General features: G+C 54.3%; 2 protein-coding genes and 1 long non-coding RNA gene across 7 annotated transcripts; 1 reads left to right on the top strand and 2 right to left on the bottom strand.

Annotated features, from left to right (window-relative positions):
* Nucleotides 1-149: 149 nt before the first annotated feature.
* PRRG2 (proline rich and Gla domain 2) lies at nt 150-5,922 on the bottom strand. 3 transcript variants are annotated; one of them, XM_037140901.2, is made up of 7 exons: nt 5,087-5,858; nt 4,361-4,464; nt 4,006-4,178; nt 3,787-3,826; nt 2,090-2,225; nt 1,114-1,260; nt 150-784 (listed from the first exon to the last, which is right to left on the bottom strand). In XM_037140901.2, exons 2-7 carry the CDS (start codon nt 4,449-4,451, stop codon nt 766-768), a joined length of 606 nt encoding a protein of 201 aa, XP_036996796.2. In that variant the 5' UTR covers nt 4,452-4,464; nt 5,087-5,858; the 3' UTR covers nt 150-765. The 3 variants fall into 3 exon arrangements, with proteins under 3 accessions (XP_036996796.2, XP_053515678.1, XP_036996795.2); XM_053659703.1 differs by lacking the exon at nt 5,087-5,858 and adding an exon at nt 5,884-5,922 and having other exon boundaries at nt 151-784; nt 4,006-4,181; XM_037140900.2 differs by having other exon boundaries at nt 151-784; nt 4,006-4,181; nt 5,087-5,855.
* Nucleotides 5,923-5,933: 11 nt separating this feature from the next.
* On the top strand, nt 5,934-18,693 carry NOSIP (nitric oxide synthase interacting protein). Of its 2 annotated transcripts, none has more exons than XM_037140897.2 (9): nt 5,934-6,040; nt 15,300-15,370; nt 15,770-15,875; nt 17,184-17,265; nt 17,394-17,553; nt 17,650-17,780; nt 17,900-18,087; nt 18,211-18,319; nt 18,585-18,693. In XM_037140897.2, the coding sequence occupies exons 2-9, from the start codon at nt 15,301-15,303 to the stop codon at nt 18,654-18,656; spliced, it is 918 nt and encodes a 305-aa protein (XP_036996792.1). In that variant the 5' UTR covers nt 5,934-6,040; nt 15,300; the 3' UTR covers nt 18,657-18,693. The 2 variants fall into 2 exon arrangements, with proteins under 2 accessions (XP_036996792.1, XP_036996794.1); XM_037140899.2 differs by having other exon boundaries at nt 5,948-6,040; nt 15,231-15,370.
* LOC128626600 (uncharacterized) lies at nt 12,426-17,671 on the bottom strand. Of its 2 annotated transcripts, none has more exons than XR_008390561.1 (4): nt 17,609-17,671; nt 13,757-13,965; nt 13,439-13,522; nt 12,426-12,541 (listed from the first exon to the last, which is right to left on the bottom strand). It is a non-coding gene; the product is annotated as an uncharacterized LOC128626600 (long non-coding RNA). The 2 variants fall into 2 exon arrangements; XR_008390562.1 differs by having other exon boundaries at nt 12,426-12,538.
* Nucleotides 18,694-20,336: the final 1,643 nt, after the last annotated feature.

Below are 20,336 nucleotides of genomic sequence, written 5' to 3'. Positions count from 1 at the left end.
GGTGTCTGGCTGTGCTCCGCTTCCTCCCACAATCCCGTGCAAATGCAAAAAAAAAAAAAAAAAAAAAAAAGAGAGAGAGGGAGAAGGAGAGACCGACAGCGCAAGCAGGGCCTGGGGTGTAGGGCGCAACATTTGTACAGAAAAACCAGCTCCACTTCACGCAGACGCGCCTTGGGTCACAGCTGTTTATTTTTTGCATTGTTTCACTTCTTATGATTTCTTTTCCAAAGGGTTTTTATTTAAGGGAAGAGCTCAACTTCAATCCCCCGAGTGCAATGCGAGCCCGTCCCCAATGAGCTCGGTTGCAAATATATCCCCCACCCTTTCCCTGGGTTGCAAAGCGCCCCTGTACAAGCATGAAGACATGCGTGTGCACCGGCGGGACTCTGCGTGTGTGGCCCATGGCACTGGCGAGAGATAGCCATGTTAAACCTCACACGCTAGTCTGCACACTTGGCCTGCGCGCCTGGGTCACAGTTTCCACCGCAAGACTACCCAGAGGGCGGGGCTGGCGGGTACCCCCAAGGTCAAGAGAGCCTGGGGGCCCGCGAGGTGCCGGAACGCGGGAACACTTTCGTTGGGGTCGTGCGTGTAACCGTACGCGGCGGAAACACGTGTGCCAGGGCAGGCCTCGGGACGGACGACCCCTACTCCCACCCCACCTCCCTCCAAGCTCAGCTCCGCAGTTTAAGAGCCCTGAGGGTTTCCGGAATCCGGTGTGAATCTGGGGCACAGTTCGGGGAACCCCAGCTCCGAAGCAGCTCTTCAGCTAGGCCTCCGGAGGCTGCATGGGGAGGGGCACAGTGGGGAGTCAAAGACCCGGCTGTTTTTCCCTTTTTTCCACCCCCCCACAACCTAGACCACTCCGACTCGCCCTGGGTGTCTTAGCCAATCCCAGGCCCTCTGAGCACAAGACCCACCCTCCTCAAAGGCTCCACACTCACAACGTTGGGCCACGCCCCCAGGCAATTGCACAAGGCCCCGCCCCCCTGCTCAAACCTCGCCCGGAATAATAAGCTCAAATTTCCAAGTCCCGCCCCTGGTCCCACGCCCCTCCTCCAGCCGTGCACTCCCCTCTGAGCCCCGCCCCCAGACAGAAGCCCAGCCCCATACCTGGAGTAGGGGGGCGGAGGTGCGTCGTGCACCCCAGAGGCCGCTAAAGCCTGTTCGTAGGTGGGGAGGCCTGGGGGTTTGGGTAGCGGCAGAGGCGTTGGCGGGCCCGGAGAGCTCAGGGGACTGAGAGGGTTGATGAGCTCGGCCCTGGGGATAGAAGGTGCACAGTTAACAGGGGAAACCTACAAGACAGAAAGACTTGGGAGAAGAAGGGAGGACTTAGGGAGACAGAGAATCTAAGAGTGGTAGGGAACAGGTGGAAAGGAGATGGACCAAGGAGAAGGAGGGTCACCTTCAATCTGACAAGCAGCAGAGCACCTCAAAATGACAGGTAGATGCTCAGGGACAGGCAGACCCAGAAACCAACAACTGCTGAGAGAGAGCCACAGGGACTCCAAAAACAAACAGAGTAATGGAGAAAAAGACAGCCTTCCCGAGAGGCAGGGGACCACTCACAACACAGACACAGACACAGAGACACCCACTCCCAATAAACTCTTAATCCTAAATGGCCCCCAATCCACTATACTTCCAAGACTGGCACTCAGGTACTTCCTTAGACCCTGCCTCCGAGACACACCCAGGCAACTGGTGCAGACGCACACAAACACGCACTACGCCCTTTACCACGGACACTGACATACCACAGACACCCACAGACACAGGTCACCAGCTGCAGCCTCACCAGATCCCATATTCACAGAGTGATAATCACGCCGAAACGTGGTACTGCCAAGACAGGCAGCAAATACCGACTGAGCTCCTGCTGTGAGCCCGGTACGGAGGATCCAGGCAGACAGACAAGCAAATGCCACGACTAGACACACTCTCACAAACTCACCCTCCACATGACTGTCTCCTCAGGCCTTTCATCAGCACCCACCTGCCCCCAATCCTGGGCCCATCTCCTTAGGTTGATGATTCTCTCCAGCCCCGCCCCCCCACCCCCAGCCTCTCCTCCATGAAGTCCCCTTACTCTTGCGGACTGGTCTGCTGGCCTTGGCCCCGATGCCAGTGCAGATACCAAAAGGCCCCCAGGCCGGCCAGCACAATGAGCAGGATGCCGGACGCCAGCCCCACCACCAGGCCTGCTACATCCACGCGACCTCGCCCTGTGGAAGAAGGGGGCGGGAGGGAGCCACTTTCTCAGGGGCTGCCACCCACCCGGACATCCAAATGCCTTTCCCCCTGAGGGAGGCATAGTGGCCAAGAAGCCAGGCAGAGCTGAGGTGACATCTGAGCTGTGTGTGACCTTAGACAACTCACCTCCCTCATTGCCCTGCGTGTACAATGGGACCTTAACCAGCCTCTGCCAGGCTGCAAAAATTCAATGAGATGAAACACAGAAAGGCCCTACGGTAACTTCATCTGGTACTAGAAAACACGCAAGCTGTGTCCCCATGATACTAGAGGCCCCTCCCCCGATGTGGGCTGGTTCAAGACCCGCCTAAGCAATCCGGCTGCCAAGATTGCAGGTGACACACTACAGGTGGGGTAGGAAAGTCCAGGAGCCAACTCTCCAGGTTCCCACACTGAGAGGTGGAGTGGTTCCCGTATTTTATCTGGCAGCCCTGCACCCCCTGGACAGCAGCCCGTTTTACCAACCACAGGCTACTGAGGGGCAAGCTTTCAACTCTGCAAGAAGAGCTGCACCCACAGGAAGGCTTTCGAATTTACCAGAAGGCTAGAAAAAAAATTCATCTATCAATGGAGGAATTTAGGGTGTCCAGAACCCATGTGGCCCCTTGCCGAAGGTGTGGCACCTTGGGCGGTCCGAGGCTTTTGGTCTAAGGAAAAGTCTGGGGAGCAGGGGGAGGTGGACTGCAGGGAGGACTCCAGCTTCATGAGGCCTTGCTAGCTCTTGCAGGAGGGGGAGACCAACTTTAACAGAGTGTGGGGGGCTTTCCTCAAACAGCAAACCCCAGTACTTGAGCCTTCTTAGCAACAAGCTGCACTGAGGAGACAGGCCCTCTGACATGTTTCAGGTGGATTCAAGGAGCCACCAGGCATCCAAAGGCCTGTCGAAAGGCAGTTACCTCCCCTAGCAACCAGGCTCCAATGTGAGGACTCCAGCCCAGACCTAGGGCCTGTTGCTAAGGTACATCCACCCCTAGCAACCAGGCCACAAGGGGGTGGAGCATCTGGTGACTGGAGGGGGGTCCTCTGGTGGGCAGGAGGCCTTGGGTCCTGAGCCTGGCTAGGTGTGGTTGCTAGGGAGAAAGCCTCCTTAGCAACCAGGCCCAGGCCGGGATGGGGCTGTGGGGGAGGGAGAGCCAGCCAGGTAGTGAACACTGCAGGCTTCCTAGCCCTGGTCTGGCCAGGGCCCTGTTGCTAAGGAGCAGCCCTTCCCCCCGCCCCCCCCCCTTAGCCGCAAGGTTGCAGCCGGTTGACAGGGCCTCAGAACTTAGAGAAGGGTTTGAGGGTGTGCAGAGGTCCCAGGCTGTGACTCCTCTCTCCACCCTCACTTCCCGCTTTCTGGAAACATGGGACCTCTTGGAATGAGATGTGGTGGGCTCCTCAGACCCCCGGCTAGTCTCCAAAGCGAGAAAGCTTTTAACGGCCACCTCCAGGAACTCAGAAATCAGAGAATTCGGGGTGGGAGTGTTGGTTCAGCCTTGACGGGAAGGGGCTGCCTTAGCTTCACAGAACAAGAGGGCTTGGCCTCCCACTCACCTGCTTTGCCATTGTAGATGTACGTCTCCCAAAAGCCCTCCTTGAAGAGGTGGGAGTAGAGAAAGGAGAAAGACAGCCATCAACTGCAAGATTCTGTGCACCCAACCAGCCAACCCAGACTTCCGAGACCAGAGGGTAGAAGTCATTGAAGATCAGGACCCTTCCCTGGCCCATTGGGTCCTGGGGAATCGGGGGGCTCCGGGACTCCCAGACCCTCACCGTCAGAGTATTGTCCTCGAAATACTCCCGGGCCTCCTCCCAGGAGCACTTCTCCTCGTAGCACTCGCGTTCCAGGTTCCCTGGCACAAACAGCTCCAGATCCCAGTGATTGGCTCGAGGAACTCGTCTGCGACTAGCCAGGAAGCTCTGAGCCTCTGGGGAGTCCACGAAGACTTCTGGGCCCAAAGGACAGGACAGACAGAAAATTGGAGGACCAGAGATGTGGAGGAATCTGAACCCAAGAAGAGGAAAGCTGTGGGGCCCTGGGGTAGGAGAGGACTAGAGGCAAGGGGTCCAGAGTCAGGGGAAGGTGGGTGTCAGAGCCTGGATACCAGCTCTTCCCCCAAACACTCACCTTGGTCTTGCTCCCCACTGGGTGAGGTGTCCAGGCAGGTGGCCAACCCCAGGTATAGCAGCAGCAGAGAGGGGCGGCCCCCGCCCCTCATATTTTGTGGACACCTGGAACGAGGTGTGGTGCAGATGACAAGTGCCTTAGCCCCTGAAGGTCTCCCTACCTGGACTCTGTGGCCCATGAATTGTCACAAGAGCAGGCACTGCCATAGCCTGTGTTCTGGGCCAGATGCCGTTCAAGGTAGTTTAATTCTATCGACCCAGTTGAGTTTCCACAACGATGCTATTGTTATCCCTATGTTATGGATAAGAGAACCAAGGCACAGAGAGGTCAAAGAACTTGCCCATGGTCTTAACAGTTTGCAGGATTTGAGCAAAGGCAGCGAGTGCCTGCAGAAATGAGCAGAAAGCTTATCTTTTCCATCCTCTGTGTTTTCAGCCCCCAGTACAGTTTTGGCACACAGCAGGTGCTCATAAACATAATCCATTGGTGGTGAGGATTCCTTTCTTCCTGGTAATTTCCATGCATAGCTCTATCTCTCTGCCTATTGCCACATCCAGCAACAGAGATCAAAGGTTACAGGAGATGAAAGAACAGGGGTCTAAATTCTTGGGTCCAGTGCCCTGGACTCATGGGCTTGGGGGCCCTGAAGTTTCGGACCCTGAGGAACAAGGAGCCAGGAGGCCAAGGTCCCCAGACCAGACTCTGCCTCCAGGGACATTCACTTACCTGTCCAGACTTGTGAACACTGTCCCCTCCTCCTTAACCAGGGCCTCCTAGGCCAGCTGCGGCCAGCTGCTGCGATGAGGAGCAGGAGAGAGGGGAGGGAAGGGAAAGGAGGGGTGTCCCCTGCTCCCGCTCCCGGTAATCCTCCCCGATCAGGGTTTGTGGCAGAGGGGCGGGGTTTACGACTACCTGCCCTGGGCGGGACTCAGGTAAGGGACAAAGTATTTAAAGGGACCTTATGATGAAAGCCCTAAGGTTCAGAATCCCGACATTGTGGGACACTTAGGGAACCGGATAGGCCCCTCCTCCGCTCCTCCTGTTTCCCCAATGGGAGCTCGCCCAGCCAAGCTAGGGAAATAAACGTCCAGGTCTCCAGGTATCTAGATATTTACATATTTAGAAACTGGCGGGACCTGTATCCCTTGGTCCCTAGAGGAGGGTATGATGTAGTAAATTTCTGTTTCCTGGAGTGATCTGAACGGCTTTGACTCGAGATTTCCCCATGGCTCTGTTTATAAAATAGGGACAGAAGAATTGTCCAGTCTCAATTGTCTCTTCAGTTACAAGAAAAGTGGATATACTTGAGGAAGTGGGTTTCCAGTTTCTGGAGGAAGGGATTAGTCCTCAAACTCTGGCTTGGAGAGACGCAAAGTTGTGGGTACAAGCAGGAAATCGCCTGCCCCGGTAAATGCTTAGTAGATACTAAGCGTGCCTCCATATTCATCCTAGCTTCCCTAACCGGAACCTTCGATCTGTCACTCACATTTCTGGAGGGAGAAAGAGAACAGGGGAGAACTTACCAAGCCAGATGACGTACCTCCGCAACTAGGGGCAGCTCAACTTCCGGTTTCTTTCTCCTCACGGAAGTGGGCGGAATTAAGAGAGAAAACAACGCTCCTTTCCGGGGTACGGGGAACAGTTGAAGAGTCAAGGAAGGAACAAGGAGTCGCTAGTGAGGTGAGTTCCAGGTGGTGGAGGGATAGTGTTGCCCGGGTCGCGTTCCCGCGGCCTAGAGCCCTCGGGTCCTGAGGTAGGGACATCTAGTCGTCTCTCAATGTCTCTTAAATTTATCTTCATTTAGAACAATCTCCCCTGCACACCATTCACGGCGTAATCGATTCGTTGAAGAAACTGGGTCAGTTATTTTGTTGATCATCTCTTCATCTGGATTTGTCTTTTTGCTTCTTTGTAATCTCATTTCACTTATTCCAGGGGTCAGAAAACCAAACCCAAACCTGCTGACCTCCTTTTTTTTTTTTCTTTTCTAATCAGCTTTATTGGAATGTAAATCACTTAACGTAATTCACCCATTTAAAGTGTGCAATTCGGTGCTTTTTTAGTATATTTAGAGTTGTGCAACCATCACCCTTGTCGGTTTTAGAAGAGTTTCATCACTCATAAAGAAACCCAGGACCCATTAGCTGTCACTCCCCGTTTTACATCCCCTCCCAGCCCCAGGCAGCCACCAATCCACTTTGTCTCTAGGGATTGACCTAGAGAAACATCTCATAAATGGAATCATTTTTCTGTCTGGCTTCTTGCATTTAGCGTAATGTTTTCAAGGTTCATCCATTCTGTAGCATGTGCTACTACTTCTTTCTTTTTTTTAGATTTCATTTATTTACTTATTTTTAGAGAGAGGGGAAGGGAAGGAGATAGAGGGAGAGAAACATCAATGTGTGGTTGCCTCGCGTGCGCCCCCTACTGGGGACCTGGCCTGCAGCCCAGGCATGTGACCTGACTGGGATTTGAAGGGAGACCCTTTGGTTTATAGCCCCGCCCCCTCAATCTACTGAGCCGCACCAGCCAGGGCTACTTTCTTTTTATGGCTGAATAATATTCCTTTGTGGGAGATATACACATCATATTTTGTTATCCATTTATCAACTGATGAACATTTGGGTTGTTTCTACTCGGGGCTATCATGAATAATGCTGCTGTGAACATTTGTATGTGTTTGTGTGGACATGTTTTCATTTCAATTCCACTGGAAGTGGAATTGCTGGGTCAGATGGTAAGTCTCTGTGTCATCTTTGGAGGGACTGTCACAGTTTTCCAAAGTGGCTACTTCATTGTACACTCCCAGCCTCAGCATGTGAGGGTCTCAGTTTCTACACTCCTAGTATCTCATGTTTTTATCGTAATCATTCTAGATGGGTGTGAACTGGTATCTCACTGTGGTTTCCATTGCATTTTCTTGAAGATTAGGGATATAGAGCCTTTTTTCGTGTGCTGCTTTTTGTTTTTTATCAAAGGTTGTATTTATTTTTAGAGAGTGGGGAAAGGAGGGAGAAGGAGAGGGAGAGAATCATCAGTCAGTTGCCCTGGCCCACAACCCAGGCAAGTGTCCCGACCAGGCATCAAACTGGCGATCTTTTGGTCTGCAGGCCGGCACTCAATCCACCAAGCCACACCAGCCAGGGCTCATGTGCTTCTTTGGAGAAATGTCCATTCCAAGAATTTTCTCATTGTTTTTAAAGATTTAATTTATGATTTATTTTTTAAAGAGAGGGGGAAAGGAAGGAAGAGAAGGAGAGAAACATCGATGTAAGCGAAGAAAACTAATATTTTGTGCCGTGTGACAATTATGTGTGATTCAGATGTCGGTGTGCATAAATAAAGTTTTATTAGAACACAGCCATGCCCAGATACTTACATAGTGTCCATAGCTGCTTTTGCCATGGACAAAAGGGGAGTCGAGTCACTGTGAACATGTATGGCTCACAGAGCTGAAAAATCTTTTCCTATCTGGCCCTTTTTGGTGACAACCCCTGTTACATCCTGTGACTTCCTAGAAACAGGAAATTAAATCGAAAGTGTTGATTACTCCCCTGGGCACGTAGCTCAGTTGCAGCATTGTCCAGATAGGCCAAGGTGCTGGGTTCGATCCCCAGTCAGGACACATACAAGCATCGACCAGTGAGTGCATCAATAGGTGGAACAACAAATGGATCCCTTTCCCTCTTGCTCTCTCATCAATATATTTAAAAATAAAAATAAATAAATAAACGATTAAATTTAGGTTCAGCCATTTTGACATGAATACGTCAGACTTAGTAGCTTCATGTTGCATGATGCCTGGTTGTCCCCACTTTTGGGCTGGTGAGATTGTCTCCGAGCTGCAGGTGGTGGTTATAGACTCAATGTGTGTCCCCTCCCCCCAGGTTCATGTGTCAAAGCCCAGGCCGCAGCCAGCGTGAGTATTTGGAGAAAAGGGCCTTTACGGGAGTGGTTGAGGTTATATGAGGTCATTAAAATCAGGGCTCCCTGTGAGGGCCCCTCCCGTGTGAGGGCACCTCGGGGTGCTCAGCTGTCTGCAAGCCTGGAAGAGTCCTTCCCAGGACCCAGCGACGCTGCTGCCTGGATCTCGGACTTCCAGCTGCCAGGACAGAGACAAAATAAACATCTCGTTGAAGCCACCCAGTCGATGGTATTTGGGCTTTGGCAGCCCTAGCTGATCGATACCAACCGGAATGATGGAAACCCACCATTGTACAGCTACAGCTTTGTCCTTCCTACTGGAGGGTGGTTAGCAGCCTGAGAATGTCCCGTTGCCATTTGCTTCTGTGTCAGTGGTCCTTGCCTGGGTCGACGGCGTCACCATCACCATCAGGGCTTATAGTGACGGTTTTCCTGGTTTTCTAGTTCTCTCGTTCCGCCTAGTTCTTAAAATCTGAGCAGTTTGTTTTTTTAGGGTTTTTTTTAAAGGTTCTATCTGTCTGTCTGTCTGTCTATCTATCTATCTATCTATCTATCTATCTATCATGTGTTTTTAGGGAAAGGGAGGGACAGAAGCATCGTGTGGTTGTCTCTCATGCGCCCCCTACTGGGGGACCTGGCCTGCAAACCAGGCATGTGTGCTGACTGGGAATCGGACCAGCGACCCTTTTGGTTCACAGCCCACACTCAATCCACTGAGCCACAGCAGCCAGGGCCAGCAGTTTGATTTTTGTCTTGAGCCAAGTCCAGGAAGCCATTGAAGGGAGTGATTTCAAAGTTCTGTTTCGAAATGCTCACTGGGGCTGTTCTCTTAAAAACATTTTTTTTGTTTTTATTAATTTTAGAAAGAGAGAAACATCGATTTGTTGTTCTACTGGTTTATGCATTCATTGGTTGATTCTCGTTTGTGTCCTGAACTGGAATCGAACTCACAACCCCGTAGTATCAGGACAATGCTCTAACCAGCTGAGCTACCCGGTCAGGGCTGGGCATCTTTTTCCTTTACCTACAAACTGTGGAGAACCTTCCTCCAGCCGCTGGTACAAGGACTGAGTGCGTTCAGACAGGGCAAGTGCTTGGCAAAGGACCCGGTACCTAACTATTTGAAAGATAGCATGGTCATTTCTATTCTTCTAGTGCTTTTGTGATAAATGTATTGGTTAGTTGGGTGATCAGTTCATTGATCACTCACTTCCCCTGGCGTTGGAAGTGGTGGAAATGGTGGACTGATCCCATTGTGGCATCTCTGAGCCCCCCCACCCCCCAGGTGTCGGGCAGTGCTACCGCCCAGACTGAAGTCTGACCCGGGTCCCCTCCTGGGGGCTCCTGGTCCAGGGGAGGAAATACGGAAGAGTGGTGGTGGCTATAGTGGGGGTGACCCAGGGCATTGTCAGAGTTCAAGGCACACCTGACTGAGCCCAGAGAGACAGGATTTCCGGGGGGGTGGGGGGGAGGACCAGGCGCACCCGGGCAGTCCTGTTCCTCACCAAGAATCCAGCACGGTGCCCCAGGCTGCCCGCAGCCGGGCAGAACAGTGATGGTCAAGTCCAGACTTGGATACCTGCGTCCAACCCTCCACTGCGAGACCTTGGGCACCTTCTCTGTACCTCTGTGTCCCTGTCTGTAGCAACTGTTCGGGTTGTTGTGGAATTTGGTGGAGATGATATGTGTAAAATGCTTAGAACAGGGCTGGGTTCACCAAACGGCTTAAATAAATATCAGCCATTATTCACAGAAAATCTCAGAGGCTTGCATTTGCTCTTTGGGGATTCTCACCCGCTTTCAGCAGGTCCCGTTCTGTCTGTGATGTCCTTCCATGTAATGAGGCCTCTGCCCCCTCGGATAGCTTTCTGAGGAGAGACGCTTGTAGTACTTTTAGGGTCTCAAAGGGATGGCTAAGACCACCAAGTGGTTAAGAACCACAGGTTCAGGATTCAGCCCTGACTGGTGTGGCTCAGTGGATTGAGTGCCAGCCTGTGAACCAAAGGGTTGCAGGTTGGATTCCCAGTCAGAGCACATGCCTGGGTTGCGGGCCAGTTCCCGGCAGGGGACGTGTGAGAGGCAACCACACGTGGATGTTTCTTTCCCTCTCTTTCTCCTTCCTTTTCCCTGTCTCTAAAAATAAATAAATAAAATCCTTAAAATGTTTATTAAAAAAAGCAACAACCACGGTTCAGGATTCAAACAGAGCAACTGCAAAAACAGGACAGTTGGACATGAGACAGTCCAGGGACCTGTGGACACCATCCGGACAGTCGATGAGGTGAAGGAATTGCTAATGTCCCAGTGGCGTTGGGGTCATGGTTTTAAAAGCCCTTCTGTCCTAGCGCCATGCCGTTCACAGTCCAGTACAGCAGCCGCTGACCCCAGGAGGCTATGGGGCTCTTGGTTATGTGGCTAGTGCCACAGAGGGACCGACTTTTTTTTTTTTTAATCTTTTTTTTAAGATTTTATTTATTTATCTTTAGAGGGGAAGGAGAGAGGAGAATTTGTCCCGCTGTTTTTGAATCCACTGAGCTACGCCAGCCAGGGCGAGGGACCGACTTTTAAAGTTCTTGCATTGGATTTCATTTTCACTTACGCACCAGTGCCTGATTCGGTTATTGGAAAACCGGAGTAGGTGAATGTACATTTGCACCGGCCTATTTTTTATTTTCAGTTTTTAATATATTGACTTTAGAGAGAAAGAAACATCGATTTGTTGTCCCGCTTATTGATGCATTCATTGGTTGCTTGTATGTGTCCTGACCGGGGATGGAACCCGCAGCCCTGGCGTAGCTGGACGAGGCTCTAACTAACTGAGCTACCTGGCCAGGCTCTGCACCAGTCCGTTTCATGAAACCTAAATAAGGACAAGTATCTCCAATGGAGACTTAGTCTGAATGGAGAAGTGTTGAAAGAGTAAAGCATACTCTGGACTTTGAAGACTTTGTACAGCAGAAATTCTCAGATTCCAACCTCCCTGGTGGGACTAACAGGAGCCACATGGTTAAGAGGGCAGCCTCAGAGCCTGGCTTCCTGGGTTCGAATCCCAGCTCTGCCACTTCGCAGCTGGGGGGGTTGATCTTCTGAGACTGTTTTCTTCCTGTGAAGTGGGAATGTTGATAAAGAGTAGCTGGTGTTGCCCTGGCTGGGTGGCTCAGTTGGATGGAGCGCCGTCCTGAACACCGAAGGGTCGCAGGGTCTGTTCCCACTCAGGGCACACACTGAGGCTGCCGGTTCAGTCCTCAGCCGGGGCCCTTATGGGAGGCAACCAATTGACGTTTCTCTCTGACATTGATGTTTCTTTCTCCTTCTCCTTCTCCTTTCCTCTATTTCTACAATCCTATGAATGTATCCTTGGGTGAGGATTAAAAAAATAAGTTTTAAAAATGTATAAAAGAGCCCTGGCTGGTGTGCCTCAGTGGGTTGAGCACAGGCTGTGAACCAAAGGGCCGCCGGTTTGATTCCCAGTCAGGGCACATGCCTGGGTTATGGGCCAGATCCCCAGTAGGGGGTGTGCAAGAGGCAACCACACACATTGATGTTTCTCTCCCTCTCTTTCTCCCTCCCTTCCCCTCTCTCTACAAATAAATAAATAAAATCTTTAAAGAAATGTATAAAAGAATGTCCGGTGTTGCTTTGATGTGTTGTCTCCAAAATACTAAGCGACAGCAGACAGCACTAGGTCTGTTTTCTGTTTTGAAACTGGCCTCACTGAAGAGACGAGGTAGCCTGGGGGCTGGAAGCTCGGCTTCTGGAGTTTTGAGACCCTGGCACTGCCACCTGCCACCTCCTCAGCCCTTGACCACTGGTCGCAGGACCTTAAAAATCATGGAGGACTCCAACGAGCCTCTGTTGGTCTCCGTTCTGTCTTTTAAGACTTGCCCTATAAGAAATTGAAACATATTCAAACTTAAAAAAAAGATTTTATGTATGTATTTATAGAGAGAGGGGGAGGAAGAGAGGGAGAGAGACATGGACTGCTTGCCTCACACGCTCTACCACCTGGGGACCTGATTCCCAACCCAGGGATGTGCCCCCTGCCTGGGAATCAAACTGGTGACCTTTTGGTTTTATAGGCGGGTGCTCAGTCCACGGAGCCACATCAGCCAGGGCACAGGACACGTTTTTAAAACCCAAGCGCACATTCGGTTAGCCTTCAGAGCGACGACGTCTTCGCGTATCTCACAGCCCCAGGAAGGTGCCACTCAGCATGCATGGCAACCTAAGCACGGCACAGGCAAACTTTGTTCTCTGCTGGAACGAAAGTCACGGAAACAGTTTGATGCATTTTAACAAACGCATGCACCCTCGTCACCACCTCCCCGGATGGCTACAGAGCATCGCTCGCCCCCCCAGCAGTGGCCAGTCTGCTGCCTGCAGACGCGAACCTCGCTGGGTTCAAAAGTCACGGAAACAGCTGTTTGTGGACCCCCTGAAAGTATCTTAGGGACCTCGGAGAGCCAGCGCCCTAGGCAGATGGCCGCCCTTCTGAGCCCCAGTTTGCCTCTGCAAAGTGGGAATGGTGACGGGGCAGCCCGGAGGGTGTTTGACCTTGGACGATTGGGGGCGCGGGGATTGGCGCGTGGTCAGGGGTCCGAGCAGCGTCCCGCATGATTATTCCCGTCATGGCTTAAAAAAAAAGCTCTCCCTCTAGCTGTTCCTCTCTCTCAAGAGGAAAAATGTCCCAGACCGTGAAGCCAAAGACGTAGAAATGCCCTGTTCTTGGCCACCGGACAAGCAGCGCAGCGCCAAATACCGCGGAGGGTCAAGGCAGTTGACAACTAAGAATAGAGTGGAGAATTTGTCCACGGGGAGGTCAGCTCGACCTTCCTGAGTGGTAGTGGGGGGGCTGGGCGGAAGCCAGGGGCCCAGAGCGGAGGAGCGGGTGGCAGGGGAGCCGAGGGGAGCCAGCAGGTGCTGGACACTCGCTCAGAAGCTTGGGGGTGAGGGGAAGTTGGAGGAGGGGGCTGCGGCTTCCGTTGGGGTGCGTCAGTGAGGTTCGCGTCCGCAGGCAGCAGACTGGCCACTGCTGGGGGGCGAGCGATGCTCTTTAGCCATCGGGGGAGGTGGTGACGAGGTGCATGGGTTTGTTAAAACGCATCAAACTGCATCTTTGTGGCCTGTGCGTCTACTCTCTATAAATAAACCTACAAACAAAAATTGGCTCCTGGGAAGAAGTCACCAGTAGGGGGCGAGCGAGATCCATGGCTCAGAGAGAGTGTTGCCTTTCAAGTCCTGGGAAGTGAAAAGCAAGTTTCTGAAAGTAGCAGAAGGGAGGGAATGAAAGATAAAGCTGCTTTTTACATTTCGGGAGCTCTTGGTTATGTGCCCCCCCCTTACCCCACCCTCAGTCCACTCCGCCTCTGCCAGGGAGAACATTTCCTGAACACCCACTGTGTGTCATGCTCTGCACATGACCTCATTTAGCCCTTGCACCAGCTAGGTCCCCCAGCTATCCCCATTTTTTACCAAGGGAAACTGAGTCACAGAAAAGGGAGATCACCAGCTGCGTGGCTCAGTTGGTCGAGCATCGTTCTGTGCACCAAAAGGTTGCGGGTTCAATCCCAGGTCGGAGCACTTCCAAGGGGCAAGATTGATGTTTCTCACATTGATGTTGGGTTGTTTTTTTCCTCTCTCTCTCCCTCCCTTCCTCTCTCTCTGGGATCAATGGGCATGTCCTTGGGCGAGGATAAAAACATAAAATAAAATAATTTAAAAATAAAGGAAAGGGAGATCACCAGTCCAGAGTCACACGTCAGTGCGGGGCCAACCTTGCACTCAAGCCCACACGGGTCATATTGCTTAGTCCTCCCCACATTCGTCCATGTTACCCCCTCTGCGTCTCATTCATTCATTCTTGCCTGTCCGCTACTCAGTCCCCTCCCTCCCTACAGGGGCAACTACTCTAATATGTGCGACTCTTTTGTCTGTAGCATTCTTTGTATCATTTTGGCACATGTAGATGGCCATCGATCTCCTTTTGTTTCTTCCTTTTTGCACCCAGCCTGGTGCAAAAAGGAAGAAACAAAAGGTCTTTTTAAAATCTACCCGTAGCCCTGTCTGGTGTAGCTCAGTGGACTGGGTGCGGGCCTGTGAACCGAAGAATCACGGTTCGATTCCCAGTCAGGGCACATGCCTGGGTTGCAGGCCAGTTCCCAGCAGGGGACGCACGAGAGGCAACCATACATTGATATTTCTCTCCCTCTCTCCTTCCCTTCCCCTCTAAAGATAAATAAATAGAATCTTTTTTTAAAAATGTACCTGTATTTTTTTTAAACTTAATGTTATTTTCTTTCATGTTTTTAAAAGATTTTATTTATTTTTAGAGAGAGGGGAAGGGAAAGAGAAAGAGAAGGAGAAACATCAATGTGTGGTTGCCTTTCGTGCACCCCCAACTGGGGGCCTGGCTCGCAGCCCAGGCATGTGCCCTGACTGGGAATCGAACCCTCAGTCTTTGGGTGGACAGGATAATGCTCCAATTGTGCCACCTGGCCAGGGCGGCTGAACTTTTCATGTTGCTTTGCCAGAGTTCCCTGTGTGCTCTGTTTTACTCTGATGCTTGTTATCAAACATTAGGGGTCAATGTGAGCATGATGTAGTTTTCACCTTTGCTTACATGTGAGTTCACCCACCACAAGGACTAGGAGAACCCGGAATCTGCACTCAGTCGAATTGAGAACGTAGGCAGACCAAGCGCTCTTGCACATGCGCCCTGAACATCGACCCCACGTGGTGCGTGCGGAGCCACACCCATCCGCGTTGGGCCCTCGCCCATCCATCAGATTTCAGCTAACTCCCCCTACCCCCTCCCACTGATTCGTAGGCACACCCCCACCCACCGACACCAGGCCTACAGTAAGCAAACGGGTTCTTTTTTGGAACGTGTAGGAATTTCTTAAGCATTTAATGTGTGTAATACTGTCCGCCCCTGCCCCACCGCCAGCTTCCCGCCCGGGGGCACAGATCGGCTCCTGTGGCCACCAACGCCCTCCACCTGTCCCTCCTCCCCCAGGATGACCCGTCACGGCAAGAACTGCACGGCGGGGGCGGTCTACACCTACCACGAGAAGAAGAAGGACACAGGTACTGGGCTGGGAGTGGGACCGATGTGTCGCGACGTCACCACGGCACCTGGCACCTCTGCGTGTCTCTGTCCCCCAACTGATGGTCACGACCACATCATCCACGTGACCCAGCAACCCTGTCCCCACATCCCATGTGACAGGCACCGCGTTAAGCATCTCTATATGTGAGTGAACTCATCTAATCCTCCCAGGGAAGGGGTCGCGGTCGCCATAGCGACATCCCCGAGGCGGCCCAGAGAGGTCCAGGCTCTAGACCCCAGTCCCCGAGCCAGAAAGCCTTCTGGGGATTAACGCCTTCCTGCGGCTTGGGCAGCCCTTGTCCCCGGCTCCCAGGCACACCGACACACAGCCCTGTCTCCCCATGTCCCTCCATCCCTTTTCTGGTCTCTGCCCGCAGCGGCCTCAGGCTACGGGACCCAGAACATCCGACTGAGCCGGGACGCCGTCAAGGACTTTGACTGCTGCTGCCTGTCTCTGCAGCCCTGCCACGACCCCGTCGTCACGTGAGCGGGGACAGTGGGCGGGGAGGGCGCCCCAGGGAGGGGTCTGTAGGAGTGGGCGTGGGCACCCGTAGAGCCTTGGAGCCGAGCGCAAGCCATCCGCCTCCAGAGTCTCATGTCCTGGTCTGAGAGGTGGCGCGATGCTGCGGTGTTTCCCGGGGCATTGTGGGAAAGGATTTCTCTGTAGTAGAGGGGTGGGCTCCGGGAACCTCCCCCGGCCCCTCACGACAGCTCCCACGCGGAGCTCTCTCCTCACCTGCCTCTGGGGACCCGGCACAGGCCTCAGCAGGGTCGAAGTGTGCGGTCCTTAGCGCAGTGACTGACTGTGTGCCCGACTACAGGACTGCCGTGAGGCAGTGATGAGAGCAGACTGTGCATCAGGGTCCCCGTGGCCACCTTCAGGGTCACGGGTCCCCTCACGGGGGTGCCCAGCCTTTTGGCATCTCTTGGCCACACTGGAAAAATTGTCATCGTGGGCCGCACATTAAATACACTGCAACACAATCACACGCACACACAAAAAATCCCATGTTTTAAGTAAATTTACAATTTTGTGCTGGGCCGCATTCACAGCCAGCCTGCGCTGCATGTGGTCCTCGGGCCACAGGTTGGACACGCCTGTGGCCTGGAAGGACTCGCAGAACTCAGCAGAGCTGTCACACTCACAGTGACAGTTTGTCATAGTGAAAGGGGACAGATTCAAACCAGCAACGGAGAAAAGACGCCTGGGACAGAGTCCAGGGGACACTGGAGGCCAGCTTCCAGGTGTCTCCCTGGTGGAGCCGCACTGGATTCTTCCAGCAGCGACGTGTGGCACCTCACATGGAGTGTCACCCGCCAGGGAAGCTCACCCGAGCCCTAGTGTCCAGGGTTCTTACTGGGGGTTGGTCATGTAGACATGACTGGCCACCATGTGGCTGACCTTGGCCTCCAGCCTCTTTCAAGACCATGTCGATACCACACAGCCCCGCCCTGCAACACCCCCACCCTGGCCCGGCCAAAATGAACAAAGACACCGCTTCAAGCAGGACACTCCAAGGCCTTAGAGGTTCCCTCCCAGGAGCTCGTCAAGGGCAAGCCCTCCTGAACGTGCAGGGTTTGGCCAGCCCAGGCCCACGGAGTGAGCTACATGTCCTAGTGCTTCAAGCAGCCAGGAAAATTAAGCCGCTGGGCCCCGAGTCAGCTGCTGCCCGCGAAATGGTCAGTGGGTGGGTGCCCAGGCCAGGGGGCCGGGCTCTACCTTGTGCTTCTGGACCCCGGGCTGTGTGGCCTGGGCCAAGCCGTCTTTCCCGTCCCTTCCTCTCTCTGCAGCCCAGATGGCTACCTGTATGAGCGCGAGGCGATCCTGGAGTACATTTTACACCAGAAGAAGGAGATCGCCCGGCAGATGAAGGTAAGGAAGATGATGAGCAGGGCGCCCGGGTGGGGGGTGGGGGGGTGGGGTGGTTTCCATGCCGCTGCGCTCACGCGCAAAGCCTCCCGGGGCCTCCGCCAAGCTCCCTGCCCCCTGGCTGCCCGCAGGCCTACGAGAAGCAGCGCAGCGCGCGGCGGGAGGAGCGCAAAGAGCTGCAGCTGGCCGCGTCGCAGGACCAGGTGCGGGGCTTCCTGGAGAAGGAGGCGGCCATCGTGAGCCGGCCCCTCAACCCCTTCACGTCCAAGGCCGCCTCGGGGAATGGCTCAGGTGAGGGGGAGCAGACTTGCAGGTGGGTGGGGGTCCCCCAGGGCCAGGTACTTACCTAAGTGCAGCGTCGGAACCCCTCTGCTCTGTTCCCTGTAGATGATGCCCCGCCAGGTCTCAGTGCCGGCCCCACAGTCAAGGACAAGGACAAGGACAAGGACAAAATGCTGCCCAGCTTCTGGATCCCGTCGCTGACGCCCGAGGCCAAAGCCACCAAGCTGGAGAAGCCGGTGAGCACCCCAACAAGCGCCCCTGCGCCCCTGTCCCCAGGGTACCCTCCCCTCCATCACAGGGACGCCCCCATGCTCCCCGCAGCCCACCCAGCCCTGCCTCTCTCCTCCTCTCCTAGTCACGCACCGTGACCTGCCCCATGTCCGGGAAGCCTCTGCGCATGTCCGACCTGACGCCTGTGCGTTTCACGCCTCTGGACGGCTCCGTGGACCGCGTGGGGCTCATTACGCGCAGTGAGCGCTACGTGTGCGCCGTGACCCGCGACAGCCTGAGCAATGCCACGCCTTGCGCGGTATTGCGGCCCTCGTGAGTCTCCTGTGGGGGGGGACACACGTGGGTACTTGGGTGGTGTGGGGAGCAGGTTAGGGGGTGTGGCTCTCCCTGGGGCGGGGCCTCTAATCGGCGACCCCACCCTTCCCCTCACCACAGTGGGGCCGTGGTCACCCTTGAATGCGTGGAGAAGCTGATTCGGAAGGACATGGTGGACCCAGTGAACGGAGAGAAGCTCACAGACCGGGACATAATCGTACTGCAGCGGGTGAGCAGGTCCCCTCCCACGGTGCCCTCCTCCCAGTCCCCTCTCTAAGGCTCCGCCCCTCACCTGCCCCTTTACCCGCTCCTAACCCAGCACACCGCCCTTCTCCTGGAAGACCCGCCCCCTCTAGGCCTGACCACGCCTCATCACCCCAGGCCCCGCCCCAACCTTTCCCAGTCCGAGTCCTTTCTGTCTCGCGTCGCTGGCTTAGGACATCCCCACCTGCAGCCCTCAGTCCGCCTTCATGTCTGCCTTCTCCCTCCCCCAGGGCGGCACGGGCTTTGCGGGCTCCGGAGTGAAGCTGCAGGCAGAGAAGTCGCGGCCGGTGATGCAGGCCTGAGAGCCCAGAGAGAAAATAAAGGGCTGGGAAGCCGCTGGCCCTGCCGCGTCTTCATTTGCCTCCTCGGGGACCTGCCGGGCCGGCGGGCGAGGAGACTCTCCCGTGGTGGCGGGCACGCTGGAATGACTCGAGTTGGAAAGCATGGGCTGCGAGTGTTTCATGTTGGTCACAGGTTAAGAGTAAAACCTGAGTTGAATGCAAAGGCACAGCGTTAACCCTGATTAACTGGCCAGAGGTTTGAGGTCCCGGCTGCCAATCTATGAAGGCACCACCCTAACAAGCTGGATAGGAGCCCCTTCGCATGCTTCTGGTTAGGCCAAATTCAAAGTCTATGAGATGCCCAAGAGCACCTCTGCCAGAGTCAAGTGTGGTAACACACCCAAAGGAAATAGCGTTCTTTCAGAGAGCAACAAGCAGGCAGTCTAGAGGTGGCCAGGAACTCCCCCCCCCCCACAGCTCCACCCCAGCACTGACTGCAGGAGGGCGAGGAGGAAGAGGAAACCGCAAGTGCAAAGGCCCAGAGGCAGAAGCACTGGGAGGTTTGAGGAGCTGAGCAAGTGAGGGGGAGGGCGTGGGAGAAGAAGTCAGAGGCGTGGGCCTGGTAGACCTGCGTGGGGTTCTGGCCTGACTGGGGCAGCAGGCACAGCCCTTAAAGCCTTGTCCTGAATAACCTTGATCACCAAAGCATCCCTGGGCAAGGTGGCGAACGAGAACACCCAGTCCAGCAAAGATTTTAAAAAAGTCTTAACCTTTGTGCTTCCCTGAATGATCCCTAGGTCCTCTCCTTCCGGGCCTTTCTCCGCATGCGCGCGTGCGCGTGTTTCAGCCAAAGGGAGATCTGGGTGCTCATACCATCCGCCTTGTCCGTTTGGTAAAAGGGTTTCTCATGTAGTGTCCAGATGGGAGTCGAAGGACCCAGAAGTGTCCCAACTGCTGTTTGGTCAGCCCCCACCCCCGGTGCAGGGACAGGTTTTAGTACGAGGGTGGGTGGGCTCATCGTTGCACCCTCAGAAGCCCCCCAACCCAGTGTTTGCTCCCCTAGGCACTTGTAGACCCCTAGGTCAACATTTCCTTGACCCCTGAGGGCTCTCTCACCCCACGCTTCGGCCCCAGTGTCTGGAATCTGGCCCAGTTGCCCCGAACCTTCCAGGAGCCCTGGCCACTTGGACCTTGCAGTCTAAAGCCCCCTGGAATCCTCGCCACAACCTCGGGACAGGAACGCCCTCACACATTACCCAGAGCACCCCCTTTTCCCCAGCACCCTCAGCTGCCGCTGAGTCCTTCTAGCTTTTTCTCACAGGTTCTCGAGGACTCTGATCTTGTTTCGGTGTGGTGCCCACCACCCCCACGCCCCAAACCACTTCAAGGATTTCCATCCTGGCACCTTTATTTCCACGAAGAACCGAAATTCAGCCCTATTCACAAGTCAGGCCCTTTGCAGGGAGGGGCGGGGTGTGTGCGTGTCCTCGCTCCAAAAAATAGGTTCCCTAAGCTTTCGAAGGGAACAAGAAGAGGAAGCAACAGTGGTACAGAACAAGAGAGACAGGAAGTGGAAACTGATTTTGCCTTTTCTCAGCAGAGGTTCCCTAGACACTGGTCTGAAGTTTAGAGCAGAAGTGGGCGGGCCCGGGGCGCATCCTGGGCGGGGCGTGCCTGCTGCAGGCTGCAGCCTCAACAGGC

This window comes from Artibeus jamaicensis, unplaced genomic scaffold (genome assembly GCF_021234435.1).
Source record: "Artibeus jamaicensis isolate MK-2021 breed Jamaican fruit bat unplaced genomic scaffold, CSHL_Jam_final scaffold_804, whole genome shotgun sequence".
Taxonomy (NCBI): domain Eukaryota; kingdom Metazoa; phylum Chordata; class Mammalia; order Chiroptera; family Phyllostomidae; genus Artibeus; species Artibeus jamaicensis.
This window is presented reverse-complemented; position numbering and strand designations above follow the sequence as displayed.

Bases quoted from the DNA above. Each gene is read 5' to 3' on its own strand.
- NOSIP (XM_037140897.2), top strand. From the start codon at position 15,301: ATGACCCGTCACGGCAAGAACTGCACGGCGGGGGCGGTCTACACCTAC. The intron at 15,371-15,769 runs GTACTGGGCTGG...CTCTGCCCGCAG, and splicing joins CGAGAAGAAGAAGGACACAG to CGGCCTCAGGCTACGGGACC. The intron at 17,554-17,649 runs GTGAGGGGGAGC...TGTTCCCTGTAG, and splicing joins CGCCTCGGGGAATGGCTCAG to ATGATGCCCCGCCAGGTCTC.
- PRRG2 (XM_053659703.1), bottom strand. From the start codon at position 4,451: ATGAGGGGCGGGGGCCGCCCCTCTCTGCTGCTGCTATACCTGGGGTTG. The intron at 4,182-4,360 runs GTGAGTGTTTGG...CTTTGGGCCCAG, and splicing joins CAGTGGGGAGCAAGACCAAG to AAGTCTTCGTGGACTCCCCA. The intron at 3,827-4,005 runs GTGAGGGTCTGG...CACCTCTTCAAG, and splicing joins TCGAGGACAATACTCTGACG to GAGGGCTTTTGGGAGACGTA.